Source organism: Anas acuta, chromosome 29, assembly GCF_963932015.1.
Source record: "Anas acuta chromosome 29, bAnaAcu1.1, whole genome shotgun sequence".
Taxonomy (NCBI): Eukaryota; Metazoa; Chordata; class Aves; order Anseriformes; family Anatidae; genus Anas; species Anas acuta.
In genome coordinates, this window is record NC_089007.1 from 3,284,683 (window position 1) to 3,295,648 (window position 10,966).

Here is a 10,966-nt window from a genome sequence, read left to right on the forward strand (position 1 = left end):
GCTGCTGGCAGGCCCAGGGCAGCGGCTCCTGTGCTCGGGCACAAGTGACTCAGCGGCTCTGCGGAGAGACACCGCTAGATGTCAGGAGCAAATAAATCACCCCCCCCCCCAAAAAAAAAAACACAAAAAAAGAAGCAAATTGAACCACAGGAGCGAGCCGAGCGCTGGCCGCGTGCCCAAAGTGGGAGCTGCTGGATGTGGCCCCCCTGGCACGGCGGGGATGCCGGGAGGGTTGGAGACGCCAGGCGAGCCTCCGGCAGCCCCCGGGAGCTGCTCTGCTGCTCGTCCTGCCGTGTGCCCTGGTAACTCAAAGCGCTGCCGGGCCGGGGCTTGTTCAGGCTGAGCGTGCACAGCAGCCCTGACAGCAGCAGGGTTTGCGCCCAGCCGCCAGCGGGGTGAATTTGGGAACCCAGCCCCCTGCCCGGCACCGTGTGGCGGTGCTCGCTCCGTGCCCGCTTGGCGGACGGGGGCCCAGGACCCCCGAGATGCCAGGACCCCGAGCTCCACAACTGTGCCCCAACCTCGACAACTTTGCCCCGGGCTCAGGCGAGCCCCGGCCGGGCTGGAGAGCTCAGAACCAGTTTCTCCAGTGCGATGCAGACCAGACGGCCCCGCTGGCAGCGCCGCTGCAATCCAGCCTTGCAAAAAAACCCGTCTGAGCCCAGCGATGTGGGACAAAGTTTCAAAGCCCAGCGCAGAAGCTTGCATGGCATTTAAAGCAGGAAATTTGCTTTAAAGCTCTGCCGACAGCGGTGTCTGGGCGGAGGAGCTGGGAACGAGCCCATCTCTGGCGCTGAACCTGCCTTGCATGGGCACAACCTGCAAGCGCACAGCCTCGAAGGCCGTGGAGCAGCAGCAGCTTGGGCTGCTTTGGGGCGAGGGATGGATGATATTTCCGTAAGAGCCTACTGCTGGGATTTCAAGGAAAGGAGAAAAAACCACTGCTGACTGCACAGGGAGCTGGGTGCTTTGAGGAGAGGGGTCCCTGCGAGGTGTTTAGCCAAAGTTGAGAAAGTGGGAAGAGACCCCGGCAGGAAAACAAACACCATCACTCAACCATTACAGCAAAGCCCCCCCCGTGCCGCATCCCAGCAGGAGCCCGGCCACCCCACGTCGCTCCCGTACCCCTCCCGTACCCCTCCCCACCGCACCGGCACCGCGGGAAGGGGCCCCCGTGCTCGGCATGGGGGGGCCCAACGGGGCGGGGATCGCGGCACGGGGGGTACCTTGGGGGGGGGCAGGATGCGGCCACGAGCTGGTGTGGGGTCAGGGGCACGCAGGGAGCTGTGCCGCAGCCAGGCTGACCCAGCTCCCGCAGTGCACCGGATCCCTACAGAGCTCCATGGGCTTTTAAAGCAGGACTTGGGGAAAAAAAAAAAAAAAGCTACCAAAAAACCCAACCCGAATCTTCCTCATTCTTGCGTGCTGGCCAAATCCTCCACGTTGCTCAAGAGCGGTTCCCACAGCGGAGCCCTCCCCGTCCTGCAGCTCCCGAAAAGCTCGGGAGCAGGCGGGTGCAGGGGATGCTCGGCGGCACCTTCGCAGCCCCCAGACCCCAAACCCAGAGGCTGGGGGGAGCGCACCCGCCGGGTGACCCCGATCCCTGCCCCGTCTCACCGCGCTACATCCTGGGAACGGCGCCTCGTGCTCTCCCAGCGCCCTGCTGGGCTTCTGCTCGGGTTTCTGCTGATTGAAGCTCAGTTTCAGCTTCTCCCGCCTCTCGCCGCGGTGGGCTGAGGCCGTTCCGCTTCCCGTTTGCTCCCCAGCTGAAATCCCGCGGCCGCGCACCCACCGAGGCGGCGATGCTTCGGCACGGCAGCCGGGCCCCCTTGCAGCGGGGCCGAGCCGATTTCACCACCCAGCAGCCCCGCGGGGCAGCCACCGATGCAGGACCTCGTGCCTCGTTGGGTGCCCATTTGCTTTGCAAACCCACGCGTGCAGAAACCCCCCCGGGACCCCCACTCTCCCCACGTTTCCCCGTACCTGTGCCCGCTGCGCCGCGGCGAGGGGCTGCCGGCACCATGTGCGCTCGTCGCTGCCTGTGCAGCCTCGCAGGGCGCAGCCCAGGCGTTTCCCCTTCCTGCCTCACCTTTCCAGTTCCACTGCCCCGATGATAAAGGCTGCAAATCCTCCCCGCTTAACCCCTTGCTGCCGAGGGAGCGGGGATCCCGCAGCAGCCCCGTGGCCACCCGAGCGCTTTGGGTGCGCGCCAGAGCGGCCACGCATCGCACGGGGCTCGGCCAGAGGGGTCCGCTTCAATTTGTGGGATTTCAGAGCTAATTGGGGCTCTTTTTCTGCATGGCAGAAGGTTTGGGGGAGAGGAGCAGCCAGCCTGGAGTGAAGCAACCAGCCCGACGCCTTCCTCGTGAGTCACCCCAAAACCGCAGCGGCAGCCCGGCGGTGCCGGGGGAGAATGGGGAAACAAATCCCACCTGGATCTGGCCCTAAACCCGCGGGCAGGGAGCCCCCACGTGAGCCGGAGACGATGCCCAGGCATCCCCAGGCTCTGCTTTTTGGCAATTTTGGGTGGGCTGCCCCAGCTGTGCCGCACTGCAGCCCCCCCGAGCTGCCTCTCAGGATGGAGACGAGATGCCCGGCGCTGACATTCGGCCCTCGGTCGCCTTTCCAGAAAATTCCACCTCTTCTTGCTGCATTTTCAGGCACCGGTGTCTGCCCTCTGCCTTTATTTCTGACGTGATGGGGGGGTTGTAAAGCGCGTTTCGGTTAAACAAAGTTATCTGCAGGCAGCCCCATAAAAGCTCCTTCCCCTCCCTCCTGCCCGCAGGCGCTGGGCTCACAGGGCCGTGAGGTTTTCGTTGGGGTCCTGGGGGGGGTCCTGGCTCGGGTCCTGCTCCAGCGCCCCGGGTGTCCCCTGCTCCTGGGGACACAGAGAGTGGGGTGACGCCGGGCTGGAGACCTCGTGCTTCGGGCGGTGGGGATGAAGCAGAGCCCCCGCTGCACCCACCTCAGGCTGGGGGCCGGGGGGGGCGGCGCTGTCCTGGATGCAGCCTCTTGATCCCTCCTCGAGGGTCAGCTCCAGCCCCATCTGCAACGCACCGGGCTGGGACTCACCCCCATGCACCCCCCTCCAAGCCCCCAGCCCCAAATCCCTGCGATGGGGCTGGAACCGCTGGGAGCAGCCCCCAGCACAGCGTCCTGACCCCCCCTGCCCCCTTCGGACACCAGCTCATGGCACGTCCCCCCCCCTCGCTGCTCTCACCTGCGTTTTGGGCACCTTTGGCGACACGTCCACCACCTCCACGCTCTCCTCCGAGTCGCTGTGCTCCGCCACGGCCCCAGCCAGCTGGCACCCTCCTGCCTCTGCCATGGGCCCGGTGGCACCGTGGGTGCTGGCTGGGGACGGCGGGTCCCCCCCCGAGCTGTCCCCGGTGCTCTCAGGACGTGCGTGACCCTCGCTGTCGGTGTCGTCCTGCTCCTCTGTGGCACTTTTTGGCCCCTCTGGTGCGGTGCCGGCGGCCGTGGCAATCGCCTCGGATAAAATCAGTGAGGCCAGGGAGGCGGCGATGCCCTCGGCTCCTGCCTGCACCTCCCCGTCAGCCCCTGAAGCCTCCGGACCAGCAGACACGGGGCTCTCAGCCTGGATTTTGGGGAGCCCAGGGGCCCCAGTGCCCTTGGACACCCCCGTTTCAGGGGACGGAGCTTCAGGGCTGAGGGTGGGCTCCTGGGACTCCTCGCTGGACACCGATGCGGTTTCTGACGCAGACCCCATGCTCGCGGGGGAGGCTGGGGGAGGACCCGGGACGGGAGCACCCAGCTCGGCAGCACCCATCTCCGCGGGGCCGTTGGAGATGCTTTCGGCGGTGTCGCTGCTGTCCTCGGGGGATGCTGCGGCCGCCTCCGCTTCCAGCACGGGCTCCCAGTCTGGGCGCGGGGCTGGGGAGCTGAGTGGCTCTCCCGGTGCCTTCCCTGGGCATGGGTACATGGCTGGGGGGCTCACGGGTGAGGAGATGACCAGGGAGCGCCGGTTGCTGCACGGAGGGAGGGCAGAGGGGATTTTAAGTCCCTGTGAGCCCCCGAACGCAGCCGGATCCCCCTTGGGTGCGTGCAGCAGCACCGCAGCGCCTGCACCGGGAGGGGCTCGTCCATCCCCAGGGACCCCGGGCAGAGCCTGGGGGGAGCAGCACCCATCTGCTCCCTTGGGGAGGGGGCGGTGCAGCTGCGTGAGCCTCCCCCGGTACCTGGAGACGCCTTTGATGATGAAGACTTTGCTGGAGTGCTGCTTGTCCAGTTTGCCCATCACCTCGTAGAGGTCGCGGTTGAGCTGCACGGGCGGGAGAGAAAACTCAGAGCCCCCCTGGGAACCCCGCGTGGGCTCGGAGCCCGCAGCCATGCCCCCGGGCAAATCTCAGTTAAAAAGCGGCTGGTTTGGGACCGGAAAGCAGCCGAGGAAGTCACGTCTCCCATCCTTCCTCTCCCCGGCTCTCGAGGCAGCAGTCAGGAAAAACTTTTACCCCAGTGCAACTTCCCAGGGCTGACATCAACGCAAAGCAAGCAGCCCCCCCACCCCCCCCGCCCCCCCTATTTATCCACCCCCGAATCAATTGATAAAAAAGCTTTTTTCTCCTAGCCCCAGGACGGCTGCAGCTCTCAGGTGAGGCTGGGGGAGAGGCACCAGCACTCGTCACCCCCCAACACCACCAACAGTGAGCAGCGCGATGCCAGCAGAAGGGGGGAGGAATTTGGGGGGGGCCTCACCTTGCTCATCTCCTTGTAGAAGATGTCCCGGAGGTTGGAGATGTTCTGGAAGATGGTCACGTAGCAGGCAATGCGGCTGCGGGACACAAACCGGGGTGGAGGCGGAGGGAGGAGGGTGGAGGGGGGGGGGTGCGGAGCCCCCCCAGCCACGAGCACCCATCCCAGGGGGGGACCAGAGGGACCTGGGTGCCTGTCCCGGGCTGTCCCCGCGGTGGGGGCAGTGCTGCCATCTCCCGGCTGTGACAGCCCCATGTCCCCAAACCGCTGCACCGCCCGCAGCACCCATGGGGGCTCCGGGGAGACCCCCCCCCGGTTCTCCCCAGCAGTGGACAAACTGCTGCCGGTTATCAGCCAAGGTCTGGGGAGCTGCCACACGGGAATTTGCAAGGCTCTCGCTCCCACCACGCCATTCCCAGGGGCCCGCTTGGGTTTTGGGGTGGGGGCTGCGTTTCCTGCCCTGTCCCCCCCCCCCCCCAAAAAAAGGTGAATTTAGGCAGAGCAGAGCGGGCTCGTCCCTGCTGATACCTGCTGTAGAGGACGGGCAGCTCCTCCCGCAACTCCCTGTTCAGGTCCTCGAACACCGCCTGGGCTTTGTTGAACTCCTCCTCAGCCTGCGGGGAGGCGAGGAGGGGGCCGTGGGGGTCCCGGCGCGATGCACGACCCCCCCGCCCCCCCCGGGCAGGGCTCCAACCTTGGCGATTTTGGCCTCGTCCTTCTTCTTGGCGTTCTGCAGGGCTTCGAGGTGGTGCCGGGCGCTGTCGTAGTCCACCAGCTTGCGGCCCCGCTTGGCGATGCGCTCCTGAGGGGTTGGGGGGGGGACGACACTGGGGGCTCAGCCACCACCCGCTGCGTGCCGCGCCGTGCCACCCCCCTCGGGGGGTACCTTAATGTCCCCGAACTGCGCCAGGTAATTCTCCATCAGCCGCAGCGCCTGGTCGGCCAGCTTCGCCTCGTAGTCCTCCCACAGGAGGTCATTGCTCTGCGGGGACAAAAAGGGGACGGGGATGGGTGGGGGCACAGCTCCTGGTGTCCCCCCCCCGCCGGCTGGACGTGCCGGGCTGGCTCCCCCGGGAGCTGGCTCTGCGCCCCCCGACCCGCGGGGGCTGTCCCTGGGGGGGGGCTCACATCTGCTATGGCTTTCAGCTCCGCGTGGCCGTCCCAGTCGGCGCTGTAAATCTCCTGCAGGGTTTCGGCCACTTTCCGGGAGCTTTCGTGCATCACTGCGGTGGGGTTGCAAAAATTCAGGGCGTGGAAAGGCAGCGGGGCTCAGCCCCCCCCCCCCCCCCAGCTCCACTGAGCTGCATTTCCTGGGGTCGGGGGGTGCGGGCGGGGGGCTTGCACCCTACCTTTCACCGCGCTGACAAAAGCCTTGAGGTCTTTGTAGAGTTTGTTGCCTTCATTCTGCAAATCAAATGCGTTGGGGGGGGGGGGGGACAGAACCTCAGCACCCCATGGGCAGGGGCAGTGGGGGCCAAAAGCCCACTGGGGACAAGTTCAAGAGGCTGTGGGCATGGGGACAGCACGGGGTGGCCCTGTCCTGTCCCCCCCCCCAAGGTCCCCTCCGCTCCCCGGTGCAACCTGCTGCAGCTGGAAGTTGTAGGCGCTTTGCTCGAACTGCTCGTCCTTGGTCTCGACGGTTTTGCCCAATTTCTGCAAAACCTGCGATGGGGAGAGGGGGACACATCGGCACGGAGCGTGGCTGAGCTCTGCCGGCCGGGGGGGCCCCTCCTGAGGACCTGACGGCCCCAGCTTGGAGCCCACCTGGGCTGGGGTTTGCCTTAGGGCTGCAAAACCTCTGCACAAAACAACGTGGTGGTTTTTATTTTGGGGGGAAAAGAGTGGCTTTTGGGGAGCCCGGCCAACGCAGCGCCCTCACCACCCTCATTTATGACACCCGACAGGTCTGCGCTCCCCAGAACATCCCTGCAGGTGGATCCGGGAACAGGCAAAGCCCCCGGGCACTGCCCCACTGGGAACCGGTGACGCTGCTGCGAGGAGGAGGAGGAGCTGGGGATGAAGGCCACCCTCAGCTTCCCCATCCCAGCAGCGCAGTGCGAGGGGAGGCCAGGAAGAGGCTGGTCCCTGGAAGCAACCGGGGCCTGGCCCGGGCTGATACGGCTGCGGAAGGGCTGAATTTAGCCCTGACCCCCCGCCAGGAACCGCAGAGCTGCTCCTTGCTTTTTTTGGGGGGAAAAACAAAAAACACAACAGAAGGGATGGTCTCGAAAGAGCATCAAATCACCCCGTTTCGACCTGCTTCCGCAGCCCTTCCCCCTGCTTCCTGCCACTACTGCAGCGCTGGGGGGGCCACCCTGGTGCCAGGTCCCTGCTGTCACCGGCGCTGCCAAGGACAGGGGGACACGGCCCCAGCACAAGGGACCCCGGTGCCGCCTGTGCCCACCGCCTGGCAGCCTGCACCAGAAGATGTTGGTTTTTTTTTGGAATAAAACTGCTTTTGGAGGCTACCAAATCACCCTGAGGGGCTTTGGGGAAAAGTTTGCACACCCGGAGCCTTGCAGCGAGGGTGAAGTCTGCCCAGGGATGAGTGCGAGCGCGCAGAGGTGCCCCAAATAACGCCCCAAGAGCACCCATGGGTGCTGTGCCGTGCCCAGCAGGAGCAGCCCCCCCGGTGCCACCCTTACCCTCACCCTGGGAGAGGCTCAATGGGAAGATGAAATAAGGGATGTGGGGGGGGGGCCGGGCCGTACCTTCTCCTGTGCCCGGCTGAAGCGCTTCTGGACCTGCTTGGCGAAGAGCCCGGCTCCCCCGCTCTTGCCCTCTGCCATGGCTGCAGCTTTGCCGCGCGGTTTCTGCTTTCGGCATCAACTTGTGGTCGAGTGTTTGCTGCGGAAGTTCGAAACGAGGCATCCGCCGAGCACCCGGGCACCCCCCGCTGCGAGCCACCCCAAAAAAAACCGAAAAACAAGGGTGGGACGAAGCGGGGGGCACGGGTGCAGCTGAGCCGTGGCAACCCCGGCACGAGTTTCTGTTTGGGGTTTTAATTTTGCTTTTGGAGTCAGTTCTGCAATTCTCTTGATTTTTTTTTTTTTTTTTCCCCACCCCAAGCCAGGCTGGGGCGTGACGCCGTGAGCCTGGTGCTAACAGCACGTAAATGGGCTTTGGCCCTGCAGCCCTAGGCGAGGCGAAGGCAGACACCGCATCCGTCCCCTCTCAGTGCCAAGAAGTTTTGGAAGACAAAAAGCTTGGGGCCGGGGAGAAATCCTGGCCCTGTCCCCCCGCTGTGTCGCTGCTCCAGAGCGGCTCAGGGTTTTTCCCTTTGGCCCAGGGGCGTTCCAGCTGCCCGGGGCTGGTTGCTTCTTCCCTGCGGATCTCTTCTGAGCCTCTGTGCAAGGCAGGAGAGGGACCTGGCCAAAGGGATGCTCCCAAAGACGGGAGGCTGAAGGACGCGGTGTGTTTGGGAAAAATGCGGGAGGAGTGGGGCAAAGCACCCTCAGCCTTGAAGGACAGAGACAACAGCCAGAACTCTTGATGAAGAACAGAATTTATTGACACCAGCTCCAAGAGTTAAACAGCTCCGACTGAAACGCTCCTCGTCCATCGCCTGGGCTGGGGTTCGGATCCTCCCCCCGCGGCCGCTCAGTTCTGGGCGATCACCTGGGAGGAGAAGCACCACGGGGCTGGGGGCACCGCCACGAAACCCCCCAAAATCTACTTCTTCTCCCACTGCCTCGCTAGCATCGCCCCAGAGGGTGCAGAAAAGGCAGTGTGACGTGCGACAAATTTGAGAATTTGCTCTTACATTGGATATCCAGGTCCTGTAGGCAGAGACGCGTGTGAAGACCGTGGGCTTGCCCTTGTAGTTGCAGCCCAAGCTGGAGACGAAGCTGGTGACGCCGTGGACCTGGTACTGCCCGTTCACGGCGCAGTGCAGGGGGCCGCCCGAATCACCCTGCCAGACCGAGGAACCGTCAGAGAGGGGGTGCTGGTGGGGTGCCGGGTGGGAGAACCGGGTGCTGGGGCCCTACCTGGCAGCCGGAGCGCACGCCGTCCCCGCCAGCGCAGACCATGGTGCTCTTGACGGTGGAGCCCCAGTAGGATGCGGTGGAGCAGATCTGGTAGCTCACGACGGGCAGGTAGGCCTGCTGCAGCACGCTCGACAGCTGCCCGTTAGCTGCAAGGCAGGGAATGAGCACCTCTTATCCCACAAAACGCCCCCAAACTTTTGCACAACAGCATCCAGCCGCGGGGAGCCCCAGACCTGGAGCACAACCCCAGGTTCTGTGCCCTGGGACCTCAACTGACTTCAAAAAAAAGGATTACCCCCCCCCTCTTTTTGCATTTTTTTTTTTTTGGGATTTGGGGGCAGATGTGCCCCTGGGCATCCCATCCCATGGGGGTGGCACTCACTGCGGGTGAGTCCCCAGCCGGTGATGTAGCAGGGGTAGTCGTTGGCCAGGATGGCTCCCTCCTGGGGCAGCACCGCCAGCTGCACGTAGCTGTTCAGGGTGGCAGAGCTGGACAGGCGGAGCAGGGCGATGTCGTAGCTGTGGAGAGGATGCAAATTGCACTGCAGAGACCCCCGGGATAGGGAAACGAGGGGTGCACGGGGGAAAAAAAACATTTCCATCTGTGCTGCCTCCCCCCCAGCAAATCCCTCCCCGGGTGCGTTACCCTGCAGCGACGTTGTTGCTGTTCCAGTAGGGGTGGATGATGATCTTGCTGACGCTGAAGATCTGCTCGGTGCCCTCGCTCTGGTAGATGTTGTGGTCACCAGCAACCACGCGATAGGTCTTGTCACTGCCAGGAAGGGAAGGCAGCACAGGGTTGGGTTCCAAATTATCATTATTTGGAGAGTTAACACAATGAGAATCACCCACACAAGGAGGTTTCCCCAGGGACAGCCCTCCTTAACAGAGAGGTCAGCAAAGACGCCCAAGAACTGCTGCTCTTTGAGTGGGGTCAACCTACGCTTCCCCTCGGCAAGGTTTTTGGTGGAAAATGGCAGTTTTTAGAGGCGGTCGGGGCCCCCGTGCCCGCTCACCTGTCCACGCAGTGAGCTGCTGTCATCACCCAGTTCCTCTGGATCAGGGACCCTCCGCAGGTGTGGTGCCAGCCGCCGCTGTAGTAATACTGCAGGGAGATCTGGGGGGGGGACATGGTGTGGGGTGAGGCGTGGGGGTCTCCCCAAGTGGCCACGAGGGGACCGGGACCCCCGACTGCTCCCCACGAGGACCCACCTGCGAGGGCCAGGCGTGCGAGCGCGCTTCGCTCCCTCCGACCACCCGCTCCGACCCATCCGGCACCGGCTCGGCGCGGCATCCTGCGGGCAAAGGGGTGGTGTTGGCAGCAGCCCCCCCGGTTCCGAGAGCAAGTGGGGGTTAATTGTAATGAGGGATCGTCAGCTGCTAACGAGCCCAAGGGCCCCGGGAGCTGGGACTTACCGCAGAGGGCGAGGGTGGCGAGGAGCAGGAGCTGCAGCATCGTGGTGATCACCTTGGAGCTGGACCCGTTGTGTGACCGAACCCTTGCCCGGAGCTGGTTTTATAGGGGATAGGGAAGGAGGGACGGGAAGGGAAGCAGGTGGCTTGGCCCTGTCGAGCAGCCTTTGTCCTTTTTCCGAAAGATACGGGGCCACGAAGGTCAGACTGGAGCTCTAGAGGTGCCAGGGACAAAAAACAACCTCTAGGTAAGTTACTAATTATAAACGTGGGTTTTGCCGCAATTTACACAACCGAGGCAGGATGCGTTCACCTGGCTCCTGCCAGCAGCAGCTTGGCACAGCCGCCCTGCCACACTTCTCCTTCTTTTGGCTCCCCCAGCAGCTTTCCAAGGCATCAGCAAAGCGGGATGCAGAGCCCTGACCCCAAGCCTCCACTGACTTTGTATGGGTGTCAGAAATCCACGGGGAGACAAGGACGGGCTCTCACCTTCTGCTCTCTAAGCCCCACGTTCATCCCAGTCCTGAGCCCCGTGGGTGCCCAGCCCAAAGCTCTTGCATCAGATTTCTCTGGGGGATGTCTCTGATTTACCCAGCACAACAGCAGCACTTGCAAGACCCCAGGGTGGGAAAATGGAGACAAATGCCGTGCAAGACCTTCACCCCCTACAAGAAAAAATAAAAATAATAAAAAAAAAATGCCACTGAGCACAGCCAGCAATGGGGCTGGAACCAGACAACTACACGGGACAGTTTGAGGTTAAATGAAATGTCAGCATGGCTTCAGGGCGTAGTAAAAATCTGACTTCTGGCAAATAAAGAAAACAAACAAACAAACAAACAACCCCCCGT

The 10,966-nt window shown here is 63.6% G+C and overlaps 2 protein-coding genes across 3 annotated transcripts; both read right to left on the bottom strand.

The window, feature by feature from the left end:
* Nucleotides 1–2,649: 2,649 nt before the first annotated feature.
* Nucleotides 2,650–7,729, bottom strand: BIN2 (bridging integrator 2). 2 transcript variants are annotated; one of them, XM_068663366.1, is made up of 12 exons: nt 7,425–7,729; nt 6,295–6,375; nt 6,063–6,117; nt 5,842–5,936; nt 5,600–5,695; nt 5,408–5,515; nt 5,242–5,327; nt 4,717–4,792; nt 4,200–4,282; nt 3,221–3,989; nt 2,966–3,046; nt 2,650–2,872 (listed from the first exon to the last, which is right to left on the bottom strand). In XM_068663366.1, exons 1-12 carry the CDS (start codon nt 7,500–7,502, stop codon nt 2,795–2,797), a joined length of 1,686 nt encoding a protein of 561 aa, XP_068519467.1. In that variant the 5' UTR covers nt 7,503–7,729; the 3' UTR covers nt 2,650–2,794. The 2 variants fall into 2 exon arrangements, with proteins under 2 accessions (XP_068519467.1, XP_068519466.1); XM_068663365.1 differs by having other exon boundaries at nt 2,650–2,878.
* A 438-nt stretch (nt 7,730–8,167) lies between these two features.
* CELA1 (chymotrypsin like elastase 1) lies at nt 8,168–10,055 on the bottom strand (the record flags this gene model as incomplete). Its single annotated transcript, XM_068663315.1, has 6 exons — nt 8,168–8,626; nt 8,703–8,848; nt 9,085–9,221; nt 9,349–9,474; nt 9,719–9,819; nt 9,915–10,055. Coding segments are annotated over 6 exons (1,110 nt in total), but the record flags the coding sequence as incomplete, so codon positions are not given.
* Nucleotides 10,056–10,966: the final 911 nt, after the last annotated feature.